A 14,718-nucleotide genomic window follows, 5' to 3' on the forward strand; every position below is an offset into this window, starting at 1 on the left:
GTATCCTCAATGCACAACATCAAACAAAAGACTACTCATGTCTAGTCCCTTACACTTCAAAATACCAAGCACACTTCATTCATACCTATCTTAAGAATTAATGTACATGGGGATATTAACAACACTACAATAGGGATTGGGTCCCTCACAGTGTATTAGCCATACAGTCATGACATTATATCTTCGCACATCGCAACATGTACAGCATATGGTAGGCTAGATTGTTTCCAGTCTCAGAAGGTTTGACTGGGTGGCAGAAGCACAATGAAGACTGCTCTAGGTATCAGTATATAAAAAGATCCATAATAGTAGCTCTGTTTTTGCCACACAGCTTATTATTGATCTGCTTCTTTATTTTGGAATAAGCTGCTAACCAGATACACGATTAAGCAACCTCTTCAGTTGGCTGGCCCAGTCATCTTGGCAAAATAGAGACATATTGGAGGTTCTCCATTCCCAGTCCTTATGGCCTCATCAAGATCAGTCTCCTCCGGTTCCAGTCCAATTATTATGGCCTCACTAAGAACAATCTCCTCCTGGCCAAGCCCTGTTAACCATGGTGAAAGGCCTTATTATCAGCTCTGCACTGTTATTTGTATTTTTTGAATGTTTACTCTAGGCATTTGTCATTTTTCATCTTCCTTTATATATCTCTTGGCTCCTTTTACCTGGGGTCTATACTCTGTAGTTAGTTTTTCATATGATCTACCTCCGTTTTCCTAGGTGTTTCCTGAATCACTTCACTTTGCTTTTCTTTAATGTCCCAGTAGGTTTTCAATGCCTTATTGTTCAGTTGCATCATTCTTTTGGCCTTCTTTCATCCGTCTTCACTAATATCCCCATGTCAACTTCCTTGAACTGCTAAATATGTGTGTCTTCATCTTTACAACATATCCCAACATGTGCATCCGGTACGTTTGTTTCTGACTCCTAAACTATGAAAATTGCTAGCGATTTGTGTAGATCATTTGCCTATACATGTACAGTTTAATCTTTTAGTAATAGTGTTTCGCTCTCTCTCTCACTCTCTCTCGTACTACGAAATATTTGCTTGTGGGTCTCTACTAAATTCTAATAAAATAAAGGAATGTGTTATGATCAACAGCTTGGATTTCGATGACTCAAATACAAATGTTTTACTATAATACAGTATTAAATTACATTAATGTTACAGTCTCTGTAATCACCTTTTAAACATTTTTAAATGTTGACTAATGTACACTGTCACCGTCCCGTCAAACAAAGTTATCTGGCTTCGTCCTCCATTGATTTTGCTAGACACATCTGAGTATGTTCACACACCCCTAAAATGACTGCTAGCCAAGATTCCACATCTTGGGAAGTGTGATTGTTAATACAACAGTTGTGCAACATGATAACTGCCAGTCCAATGAGTAACTGCATAAGTCATTCTATCTTGAAAGAACACTGGCATAGGATTGTTGGCAAAATATCTTCCTGAAGAAAGGAATAGGAAGCAAACAGTGCAGTTTAACATTTCCTGTCTTTATTTAAAACAATATTTTAGCATAAAATGAAGCATTGAGCAAAGTTCTAAGTATTAGAATACAGGCAGTAACTTTAGTTACTTAAGTCTTCTCGAACTTTTTGTTTTAAAATCTACATTTTTCATCTCCATAACTGTGTTATAAAGCTAATTGCTGTTACGGAAGAAAAAAAAACATGGATACTTAAAGTTTAACAAAGACACTAACACCAGATGTTAAACAAATTTTAAAGTCGTTTTCTTAAGATGTTTTTCCCATTAATGCGGATTCATTATTTGTATATTTTAACACTCCTGAAATGAGACACACTGGTAGGATTATACCACTGAACTTTTTATGGACAGTTTGTGGAATGATACTTGCATATATTCAATCAGTCAATCAAAAAGTGTATTTTGGATTCGAAGATCCTTTAAAAGATACATAACCAAAACACAGTAAAACAGTATACAAAATTCTGAATTATCGGTGTAATGTGCAACATTAGTCATTTGTTGCACATACACTAAAATGTTAATGTTGGGACATGCTAAAAGCTGACAATCACAGCATTAGATTAAAACTGATTCGCAGAAATAGATAAAAAACAGTACACAGCATTGCAGTAACCCTTCAATTAATGGTCGTGACCAAGCACTAAAATAAACAGTTGCATAATGATGACATAAACCATCAAGGGGCGTCAAAGTCAAATCAGCATAAAGTGAGCCGTGCCTTATCAACCTGCGTACGTATAGAAACTGGCTAGTATGGCTGAATATTGCAGAACTTTTCTGGCATCCCACTTGATTGACGTGAGGACGATTTATAGTTTTTATTTCTCTTGCACAGAAAGGTGGTTACATCAAAAATGGCAACCAAGCCACTAAGGACTCAAAGAAAGTTACCACACCATCAACCCTTTTACAGGTCAGCCATGCCGCAGCCAATAATTTAGAGACACAAATATAGATCTTTTCATCAGTATCCGACCTCATTATTCTCAGGGCGTGGTCAACTTTCTGTACACCTAGTAGAAGGCACATAGGCTTACTCCATTTCTTGTGGGCAAAAACATAAGCTTGAGAAATGAAGAAAAACTGGTGTAGTGTTTCCTCATCTAAATTGCATGACGGCCATTGGGTACTAGTGCAATAGTCATTAGCCTATCTTATGCAAAAACTGTTGATTGGAAGTGTGAGATATCTAAAACGTAAAAACAACTGTTTCGCTACGGGGGATAAAATCTTAAATAAAAAAGCCTCAAACGAGGGAATGTGTATGCAATCCAGAAATCTATCAGTGCTACTCCCCTTTGTTTGTTTTTTACTAATCTCTTCTTCTCAAAACAAGAGTTTTAGTTTTTCGTTTAGTGTGGACCGAGTAATTGTGGATACAGATTCCGGTGAGTCCCAGGGGGTGGCCAGGTTCAGTTTGGAAAGCGTTTCCTTAATGTACCTACACCATGGGGTCTTGTTAACAATTCTGGGGCACAGTAGGTTAGTCAGAGGGATTCTGTAGGGTGCCAATGCTTCCTTTGGCCACAATCTGTGCCAATACAGCAAGGCCCGCACTTTAAAGGTCAAAGCAATTGGGAGCAGGCCTACGTCTATAAGCTGTAAAAGGCGAGGGGTGGTCTGGAGAAGATTCAACACAGCTCTTACAAATTTGTTTTCCACCAAATAAAGCTGTTTCACTGTTTCTTGGCCCCAGAGTTCCACACTATAAAAGCCTAACTAGTTTACTTAACATTGTATACCTCCATAGCTGGGGTAGCTGGTCTTGTTTTTGTCCTTGGAATCATTGTAAGAATTGCCCTTGACTCTTGTTGTAGCTTGAGGAGAATCCTGACTTTGTACTTGTGCCATGATAGTTTACTAGTGTGTTTAACTCCCAAATAATCAAATTCCTGCACTTGCCCTAATACCTTGTCCTGGGCTCTAATATTGCACTCCCTTGAACGATAGGGATTTAAAGGCATGAACTTGGGCTTCTGAATATTAAGTTCCAGTCCCCTCTCTTTGCAGAATTTTAGAAACCTGTTCACTAGAGTTTGTAAGCCGCCAGAGAGTGTCTTGGAAATGAGCAAGTTAATGTCAGCAATATTGGGTCCATGACTGCCCTGGAGGTCCAAATAGTTTACTAGGTCATTAATATACGGCGAGAAGAGAGTAGGGGCTAGGACACAGCCCTGCCTCACTCCCTTCTGGATTGAGATGGCACTTGTTAATTATCCTTTCTTGCCACATCTGACCAGGGCATAATTCTTTTTGTGTAATCTCATGAGGATATATGGAATCTCTACTTGGAACACCATATTTCCCAAAACCGACCACAATTTGCATCTAGGAATTAAATTGAGGCCGATTTCAGGTCCACAAATAGTATGTATAAGCGTCCCTCCCCTTTTACCACTGTCTTCCAGTAGAAGGTGCACAACCTAAAGCTTTGGTCAATGGTGTTTACGTTGTCAGAAACCTGCCTGAAAGTCCAAAAGTATGTTATGTCCTTGGATCCAGTTAACTAGCTTTCCTAGGATCTGCCGGCAAACCAATTTTTGTAGCCCATCGATCAAACGGATTGGTCTATAATTGCGACGGTCATCCACGTTGCCTTTTTTATATATGGGCACTATTTCTGTTAACTGCCATGTCTTAGGAATGGGAGAATCTCTCAAAAATAAATTGGACAGTGGGTTTAGATAAGGCGCCCACACTTGGTGCTCTGAAGCAATTTATAGCCAAGGATTCCATCGGGGCCTTAGGATTTTTCGGGGGCCATGGCAGCTATGGCCTTAAGCAATTCATAAAGAGAAAAGTAAAGAACATAATGCTGTTCCCTAGAAGTGGGCTAGTCCAGGTTGAGGACGTCAATAGGGTAGGTTTTCTTATCAGAATAGAGCTTTTCAAAATGGTCAACCCACATTTTAGGCAGCATAAAATAGTCAACATGGGTTGCAACAGATGTACTGCCATTAGCTATGATATTACAAAAGGATTTTGTGTCCCTGGCTCTCACTGCAGTGACTAGGTCATCCCACGCATCCGACTCCAAGGCTGCTCTTGTGTTTTATAATTGATATTTGTACCTCCTCTTTGCTTTTTTTATTAGGTTACTGTTCTTAGATTTAATAGAGTTGATTAATATTGACTTGGCTAAACTGCATTGGTTGGTAAATCATGAATGCCTTTTCCCTGCCTTGAGTGGTCTTTTACACTCTTTATGGAAATAGATACCCAACTGATCAAAAATATGATCATGATGTTTTAGGCAATCCACTCGATTAGTACTTTTGGAATCTATTCCAATCATATGTTTGATGGAATCAGCAACCTTCACGTAAATCTGTGTCATAATAATGGGGTCGCAGGAAACTGAGGGCCATTTCAGGGCCCACTTGTTATTGGTAAGAACAGGTTCCCCTTGCAGCCTAGACAGCGACCAGTCTCCCTGGGCAAAAAAGAGGTTGCCTCAAGTGCAGAGTGTTGTGGTCGATATCAGACCTGGGGATAACCCTAATATCTTCTACCAATGGCTTAGCTTTTGAGAGATAAAGATATAGTCAATTCTAATTGTGAAATTATGACGCTTAAAAGTGAAATTACATGCTCTAAGGCCAAGTGACAATGTGAGCCCTAAAGGTTGTGTTTGCAGGGTGGAGCACGTTTTCAGTGGCTTTAGATATAATTGTGGAATTCCCAGTGCCTTATCCTCATCCTCTGTGATGCTAAAATCTACACAATCAATGGGTTCATAAGTTACAATAAAATCACATGTGGCACTAGTCAATCCACCTGGCAAGATACTCGAAAGGCACTCTTCTAGGATATTTAGAGTGTGTGAGGGCTTGTGGTGGCCCCCAGGTCTCTTGTACACATGTAACATGTGAACGGCTTCCCCTTTAGAGGGAACCAGGTTAAGCCCTAAGATGTCAGGTGAACTGAAGGCAAAACTTTGTATTTCATAATTGAGGGTGGTTTTAACCCCAGAAGTGAGACCACCAGCAAGATGCCCCTTGGCTGAGGCTTTTGCATTACATGAAAAATGTGTAAACCCTGTTCTAAATACAGGGACTGTACTCTTGGAATATACAAATATCAAAGGAGTCAATAACATGTCTCCAATCTGGATGTGCATGCTTTTATTTGAGCCCAGCAATAGTCCAGGATAAAATGTTACAGTTCCCAGACGATGAGCAAGCACATTTTTTTCCCAGTGGTTTTCTAATGTGTGTAAATACACAAAGAGTGCCCGGGGATTGGGGGATTAGCACATAGTCCAAGGGGCCCTGGGTTTCCACAGCAGGAAGAGCGCTCATGGAGCTTGAGAGGCTTGTGTTCATGGTGGCCACTGCGGCACTATCATGCTCCCTGATATATTGTCAGTCATTATTCTCCAAGCCTGAGAGAATCATTAATCTGTTCCTGGATAATGGCTGGAATGCAGCATGCGACCTATTGGGAAAGTAGGTAGAGGTTAGGGTTCCATGTCTTACAGGGTTAGAGGGGGCTATGTTTGTAATTAAAAAAAAACGAAAGGCAAAATCTATAATGGGCTTGATTTTACAGTGTCAGGCCTAGCTTGTGCCAGAATCTCCCCAGCAACCAGGGGTCTTCAAAGATGTATAATTATGCAGTCCCCGGGGTGTTGTCTTCCTAAATGCCCTATGCCCCCAACTTTGCATGCAAAGAAGATTTCTTTGTAAATGGAGCAGAAGCATCTAACATTAGTGTTGAGCCAGTGAGTCACCTTATTTTTAAAACCCTGTGTTGACACCATTGTGACGGGAGGCAAACTTGACACATTGACTAAAATGGCTAATACGGGCAAGAGGCTGGAGGAAAGTTGATCACGGGAAGGGGGTATGGGCTGTCTTGCCTCCCTCTGGTGGTTCTGCAGAGTCTGGTATTGGGGTGCTGGTCAGCATACTCCGCTCTTGCGAGGCCGATAAGGATTTCAAGTTCCCTAGCTAGACCCAGACAAAGGTGCAGCAGACTGTTTGGGCCCTCCCCTTCCATCAGTCCATCACCAGTATTGCTGGCTTCGCTGGTCCCTTCAAATAGAGATAGCTCACTAGGGCAACCATTAGCCAGGGCGTCAATGTGAGAAACATCAAAGGGGAGTGCGGTTGGGGTGATATCGCAAGCTTTGAGGGGAAGCCGCCGTTCTGCCTACTTAATCCCGTTGGAGATAATGTCAACAGCCCACTCCAAGAAGCTGTCAATTGTAGTGCGGTGTTGGGATTGAGGACCCAGAGTGATAACAGAGGTAACCTTCTTTTCCACATTTTATCTGGGAAAACTACAAACAAAATAAGAGTGGGATCTCGCACTGTACCTTAGGGTTTTTGGACGACTCGTGCAGGAGGACAAAAATCAAGAGGAGTGGCCCAACCCAGTCTCTTCCAGTCTATGATGGGCTAAGAGGGGCCCATCTTGCCACAGACTTTGCCCGGGAACAAGCCCGGGCACGTCTCACACACATCCCATGCTGCGGGAATCACACAATGCTTTTGGGCGCTTGATGGCAACCAGTAGAGAGCAGAGTCGGACACCCTCTGCCAAGCAGGAATGCTGGGGAATGTAGTCCCACCCCAGCCATGGCAGCACACGCAACCACCAGCAACAGATGAAGGTATGGGGGTCATATAATCACATATATTTACTTGTTTCAGCTGATAAGCCATACAAATATAAAATTACGTTTCTGAAATAACAGTTTTCATTATACAATAATTAAAAACCTGTTCCTTTAGTTAGTTCAATGGGATGATTATAGTCTATTGTGTTAGTTACCATGCCATCAGGATGTAAGATGTAACTGGTAGGAATACATTTTGTAAGTTGCTCCTCAGCCACAAGTCGAAAGCCTCTTTATGTTTTTATGTTGTATGCCCAGATTAGAGAGATTAGAAGATGCTTCCTGAGTTGCAATGTTTTGGAACACACCAACATGAAATGTGTTATTGTCTGTTGGCCACCAAAATTACAATTGCAGTGGTCCAAAATGATTTAGAAAGAGGACCATATTTATTTTTTTACGAAATTTAGTATTGTAAGAATCCCTAGTCTGAATTTGACAGGAGGCGGAGAGCTACACCGCCCAGCCAATACCATGAGGTGAGAGGGAAATAATCATCTAGGCAGAGCCAAAGCCCACTGTATGCTTAGTTCTAAGAATTAGTAGCGATGGGTCCCCAGAAAGCACCACTGTGATGCCAGGCCTAGAAAAAGGTCATTGGAGATTATACTTTCGTGATTTTGACTTTTGATCATTAACTAAGACAAACTAGATTTCGGGATTCAAATAAAACAGTTTGAGGCCTGTACATTGAGCTACCGTTGTTGTTGAATTAACCATGCTGCTATAAACAACATGGTGTCGTCAATCTTTCTCGTGTTCTCTTTTCGGAAACGTGCTGGCAGAACTCGACAGGACTGTCATGCCTTTAAGTGAACAGTGCAAACACATCCCAGCAGGTAATGTAGGAAGGTGTGTTTCTGCGCGCTGGTAATTTAAAACACAGAGTAAGAGTGGAAGTCGGATGGTTTCGATGTGGCATCCCCAGCTGCTTTGTACTTTAGGATCGCTATAACATATTAAGTAGGATTTTATTCTTGAAAGTACGAGTACAAAAATAGTAAGTCACTTTCCATTCGCATAAAGACTTCTGAGAGGATTGCTGGCCGTGCGCCGGGAGGTCAGGCATCTTTCGAGGCAGTTTCTGGTGCATTGTCGATCATCACGAGGCAGACGTCAGCGGTCGCTGCTGGAAGCCTCCTGCCGGCGTCGGCTCTGAAAGTGGCGCTCGAGGTTCATTGTTACTTCCCGCTGCAAGTTTCTGTTGTTCCTTTTTCCGTCTGAACTAATCCAGCGATGGTGAAGAACGTGACTGGCAGTGAAGCGCCTTTTGGGGTCAACCACAAGCAGCTTGCTGATCAGATCTTTGGCTGCTGTTAGAGCAAAATAAATCAATGCGGACACGTTAGAAAAGTATTCTCTTAAACCTAAACAATGCTTTAACCAGAAAGTCACACATGTGGTAAAGTATACATAATGCCTAATGATCAGGGCACGAGTCCTATAAAAAGAATTGAGCGGACTGACCAAGCAAGACAGTATGGAAATAACATCATGACGTTACGATGTAGCGCTATAAAAGAAATAAAATAGTGCTATTTAAATCATTTGTGTAAATACTGGGACAGACCAACCCATCTGACAGTCTTACAGTGTATGCATTTATATACAGGGACAGAACAAAGGCAACAGCATGCCTCTCTTAACCCCTTGGCCGCGGCGGTAATTCTGCCCCGGCGCTAGGGGGGAGGGGGGGCCACGCGGCGCTGCCATGCTCGTGACGGAACCACTCCGTCACGAGCCGCGGTGGCGCTGTGCTTGTGACGGAATGGTTCCGTCACGGCCCCGCCCGCTCAATGGAACGCTCAGCGCAGGCGCGGAATCAGCTCCGCGCAGGCGCGGCGGCTGGGCCGTGACGGAGCCATTCCGTCACCAGCACAGCCCCACCGTGGCTTGTGACGGAATGGTTCCGTCACAAGCGTGCAAGGGGTTAAGTACCTGTGAAGAGAAGGCACTCTGTATGCCTTTGTTTCTCCCTGTGGCGTTTACATTTAAGTGTAAGGTAAGGTTCCAGGCGGCCCCCAGTCATAATATTCAAACAAAAGGAGGCCGGATGGCCCCTTAACCTCTTCGATGCTGATGACGGAACCGCTCCGTCATCAGCCGCGGTGGCGCAGTGCTGATGACGGAGCGGTTCCGTCATGGCCCGCCTGACGCGCCTACGCGGATTCTGCGCCTGCACTGGGCGTTCTATTGAGCGGGCGGGGCCATGACGGAACCTCTCCATCATCAGCACAGCTCACCCGAGGCTGGTGACGGAGTGGTTCCGTCACCAGCGTGTGAGCGCCGCGCTTCCCCCCCCCCCCGCCCCCATAGCGCTGCGGCGGAATAGCCGCCGCAGCGAAGGTGTTAACTTCGGCCGGCTGGAGATGAAAAAAGGCTCCGTCACTGCCTGCAGGTTGGTGCTGGAAGTGGAAAGAAGACAACGTGCAGGTGCCGCTGAACGTGTCCCGGTGTCTTACACTGGGACAAGTTCAAAATATTTATGTGGGGTCCAACTTCTTGGCAGGAGGGACTGCGTCCACCCTGTGAAAATACTCGGTGGAAGCCGTGTACCTGCATGTACCCCCAACTCGTGCCCTGCTAATGATTGTAAACACACGTGTTGTAATACAATTTTTTTAAAAGAATCACCTCCCACGCGCTTTTTAGGTCTATGTTGACTGTCTAAACAGACATACATCAGGGCCCAACACATAAGGAATATTACTCCCTCACCTAATGCTGTTAGCTGTTTGGGTGCGTCCTGCTTCCACCAAAGGAGCCTATGCATTGATCTGCATGAGGAACTATTTTATATCTCACTGCATCTCCCTCTGTCGACTCCTAGGGCCATATTTATCAAGGGGGTTGTGTAGCTTTTGCACCATGCAACATGGTGCAAAAGCGCCGCAACCCTTGAAATGCGATTTATCAAGCCATGCAATGCCACTGTGGGTGGCTCTAAGTGGCTAGATAAATGCAGAGTAAAACAACGCAGTGCACATCATTGCGTTAAGAGTCCCAGGGAAGCGTTCCATGGGTGGTGTTCACATGCAAAACCCATGGATTATGGCGCGTTACCAGATTTACAATTACTGATAGACTGGGAATGCGGAAAAAAGGCTACGCCTTCCCAGGGAAGATGCAACAAGGAGAAATATCTTCATTTCTCCTCGTTTGTATTCTCTTTCTATATGTTTTGCATTCTGTAGCACACTTAAGAAGAGGAAAATGACCCAGGGGACTGTTTTTGTGCACAAACACAATCCTGCTTACAACACAGGCACCCTTAAATCATGGTGCAAGAGTGTCTGCATTGGCGCTAGGCAGCACATTGTGCATCAGTGTTGCGAAAAGGCAGGAATGTGCCTAACTGTGTTAAATACAGTGCATTCCTGCCCTTTCCCTGTAACACAGCCCAACAAGGTGACCTGGTTGCATTGTGTTCCATTTTGATCAATATGGCCCCTCATTGCTAACGGATGTACAAATGCACACTTGAGCAAGTCTGTCTATAAATGGTTAGAACAGCAAACCATCACCTGTTGGCTTTGCCAGTGCTTTTTTACCCAGCATCCCTTAGTAAGCCAAGGTGTCGAAATAGCATTGAGTAGCTTATCATTTAAAGCTGATCTTAACTTAAGAAGTAGCTAAATAAGTAAGAGCTGCTATTTTTATAAAAATTAAATGAGCATTGGTGAGTTTTGAGGCTGACGAAACAAAGGGAGGTTGAGAAAAGCACGTGTGCTGCCAAAAAACAAAACAGTTTAAGAAGCACAATGTATTTTATAAAGCTGCACACCATACAACAGGCTCAACAGGGCACAGGAAAATTAAATAGCATATCCACGGGAATAAACATTCTGATCTTTAGAATAACTGAAGTAATTAGAATGCAGTGAAGAGGAACATTAGTTTTATCGCTGGAAGTGGAGGTTTATTTATTTATGCTTTTTGAGCAGTTTTATACAGCTCGAGCCCTGTCTGTGGAGCGCTGGAGAGCTCCACATGAGCACCAAACCAGATTACTTTTTTACAGTAAAGATCTGAAAGATTCATTGGGAGGTTATGGGGCTGATTTAGAGTTTAGCGGTCTTGTTACTCCACCACAAAGTGACGGATATACCATCTGCTGCATTACAAACTCTGATGTCGCTCAATTTTCTAGAGCAAGAGGCCAGGCAAGATGGCCAGGACTCTTTTTTCAGAGTATATTAGTTCCAAACTGGAGAAGAAGTGAGGACTAGATCTGACCAGGATAGGGGTAAGCAGTGTGTAGTAAGGAGGTTCACGCAGGAAGGTTGTGATTAAAGATGATTTATTCAAGCAGGTAACATGCTGAATAGTTCCAGACAACAGGTAGTTGAGTTGTGAAGGGGAGCCCCACCAGGAATAGCCTGTCTGCTGCTCAGCCCATGTTCAACTTTCATTTCACCTCTCTGTGTCCCAACAATCCGAGGCACATCAAGACTCCAACATTCTATTGAGCACAGAGCACAAGCACTGGCTGAGCAGTGCGTGTAAAATACATTACATCAACAAATGCATTATACTACACCACGGGTCGCCAACCGGTCGATCGCGTGCTACCGGTAGCTCGCCAACCCTCTGGGAGTAGCTCGCGCTACTTTCTAATTATAGAGAGGTCATTTAAACATTCTATTTTTTATCCTTTCATTGCCCTTACCAGCTTTAAGGCCTTGCCCGCCCTCTCACAAACCAGCTGCTCTGATTAGCTGAATGAGCTTAGCTGGGGCGGGGCGGGCCAAAGAACGTGACGTTCTTCCTAAAGTTACGCGCCGTGGTGCAGTTCATAATTGCCATCTGGCCTATCTCATCCTCCTGGGAAGCTGCGCTGGGAAGCTATGCAGGACTGGTAAGTGTTCCCCCCAGATTATTAGAAGTATTGTTGGTAAAACTGTCTCCGTGCATAGTTAGGCCTTTGATTTTAATATCGTCTGCCACCGTGCTTTACATCTGCCTTCAGTAACAAAGCGCGGTGGCAGCCGATATTAAAATCAAGATCCTGCAGGCAGGGAGCAGCTACCGCGCTCACAGCCGATTTAAAAATCCAAAGTCCTTGCCTGCACCAACTACTTCCACTGACTACCACGCAAAGGCAAATTTAAAGCGTGTTGAAGTCAGTGAAAGCAGTTCAAGGCAGGGAAGGACTTTTAATTTTTAACATTGGCTTCCGCTGTTGTAGCAGCTCAATGCCTGCAGGATCTTTGCATTCACTGAGCAGCTTTCACTGACTACAGCACGCTTTAAATGTGAAAGCTGCTCAGTGAATGCAAAGATCCTGCAGGCACTGAGCTGCTACAACAGCGGAAGCCAATGTTAAAAATCAAAAGTCCTTCCCTGCCTTGAACTGCTTTCACTGACTTCAACACGCTTTAAATTTGCCTTCGTGTGGAAGTCAGTGAAAGCAGCTTTACAGTTTGGTGCTAGTGATATCTCCAGGCAGATGAATGTGAGCAGGCCAGCTGCCGTTCCTCTTATGTTAAATGGCGCCTCGTCTCACAAGGGTAGTCTGAAGATGTTGTGCTCTTCAAACAGGGAAGCCTTGGATGGGAGGGTACATATTTTAAACTTGGAAGCTGGTCCTTAATCTACTAAAAGTGTTGGATTCCAGCGGCAGTTGGCGACAGCTGTTGCATTCCAACTGGCTGCTCAGTACTCGAGTTGTGAGAGTCTCCTTTATTGACTGTCCTTACCGTTGACAGAATTCCTTCCCTGTGACAATCTGCATGCCATTCAACCTTCCTCGGTCACATCCCCTGGAGAACCTTATCAAAGACCACCACTCAGAAGCTGTGCAGTCTGCATTTTTAATTAATATGATATATTTCCTGACCTATACATACCCGTAGTCATCAGTGACTCATGATTAGTGCATGCAAGGACTTTTTTTTAACATCGGCGGCAACCGTGCTTTATATCTGACTTCAGTAACAAAGCATGGTGGCAGCCGAGGTTAAAGTCCAAGGTCCTTACAGGCACTGGGCAGCAACTGCGGTGGCAGGCAATGTTAAAATCAAAGATTCTTGTCTACAAGTGACACTTTCAATTACTACTACAGCACGCTTTAAATTTGCCTTTGCATGGTAATCAATTAAAGCGGCTCAGTGCATGCAAGGCCCTTTGATTTTAACATCAGCTGACAATGTGCTTTATTATATCTTCTTTCAAATTTAAAGCGCTGTGGCAGCGATGTTTAAATCAAAGCGCTTTACATGTACTGACCCAATCCTCCCAAAACAGGCCCTTCCCCTCTCTGTCCTGTCGCTCCCAGTTCTGTCTCCCACACTCTTCCTTTGTGCCAAGGCAGTTCTGCTTGTGTGACAAGGAGCTGTGTTTTGCTGCACAACAGATACGCAAAACAAATTGTTTTGTAAGTACTTCTACTGGTTTGCGTTTAATAGAGGCAGTTTACAATTTTAATGGCTGAGATGATGCAATTTCTTCTTGTGTGGGATTTTTCTAAGCAAGGCTCATAAGTCCTTAAGGCAGTGATTTTACCCAGGCACTTTGATTCCATTGATGTTCTGTCTTTATTTAGCATGGTTTTTGCTTTGTTTTACTTTTTTTGATAAGAAAGGGGATGCCTTCTATTGAAGCATTTTAATAGCGCTTACTAATGTGCTGCATTGAAGCACTTACCTACATGGTTAGCAGGCTATGGCATGTGTAGGGTAGGTGGTTCAAAGTGTTTTCTTTGTTTTTTTAATCCTATTTTAGATGTGCTTCCTTGTCTTGCCTGATAAACACCAAGTTGCAGTTATCATGTTATGGGACGCATTGCATAGCAGTGTGGTGAATGAGGTGTGAGACAAATATACAGTTTTCTATGTTATGATTTTCAGTCTGCTGACAGCTTTGAACAGCTCTATAGTTGTATTTTGTTCAAACCACAGTAGGGGCCACAAAGAAATTAGACTTAAAGACAATGAAGTAGGGTGTGGGAGGTGTCTCCAAAAAATGCGCAAGTTGCTTGGCCTTTAGTAGCTCACCACAATTTTCACTGATCAGAAGTAGCTCTCACTACAGAAAAGGTTGGAGAGCCCTGTACTACACAGTGTCAAGCAACTGTCTTTAGGATGTCAGGGAAAGACAAGGTAAAGGCCCAGAACTGCCCCATGGTAGAGTGATTCAACATATGCACCAGTAATAGGCCGTCCATATCATAATCCACTACTTAAGCATATGTTTTTGATGGATCGTTGGTCAAGATGTTCAGATCACTCAAGAAGTGGGAGAACTTTGGGATAGACAGCAAATATTGGGTTAGACATAGAAGGTCCATTCCTCTAATAGTAAATATTCACAAAGTAATTTAAATCTAATTCTGTGGTGTGTAGTATGTAATGGAAAATAACTGTGCTAAGACTATCCCATTTACATGCCATAAATAGTATCTGTGTTACTGTAATCTGACTGTAACCAGATCAGACTTCTTTGTGTTTTAGATTCTACAGCTGCAATGAAAGTGCTATCTGCAAAGTGCTCTGATGGCTGGATTCATTTTTACACAAACTAAAACCAGGTTAGATCAGTGCCAACCAGACATCATGCTCAGTCCTCTGTTGTGTGGTAGGAAGAGTGCATG

The 14,718-nt window shown here is 43.4% G+C and overlaps 1 protein-coding gene across 1 annotated transcript in view; it reads right to left on the reverse strand.

Annotated features, from left to right (window-relative positions):
• Positions 1-1,544: 1,544 nt before the first annotated feature.
• Positions 1,545-14,718, reverse strand: part of DCLK3 (doublecortin like kinase 3) — a 184,904-nt gene continuing 171,730 nt past the window's right edge. Inside the window, exon 4 of the mRNA XM_086964754.1 lies at positions 1,545-8,440. Coding sequence (XP_086820880.1) covers positions 8,244-8,440 — 197 coding nt within the window. The 3' untranslated portion in view covers positions 1,545-8,243. The remainder of the gene's footprint in view (positions 8,441-14,718) is intronic.

Source organism: Lissotriton vulgaris, chromosome 4_1 (genome assembly GCF_964263255.1).
Source record: "Lissotriton vulgaris chromosome 4_1, aLisVul1.2, whole genome shotgun sequence".
NCBI lineage: Eukaryota > Metazoa > Chordata > Amphibia > Caudata > Salamandridae > Lissotriton > Lissotriton vulgaris.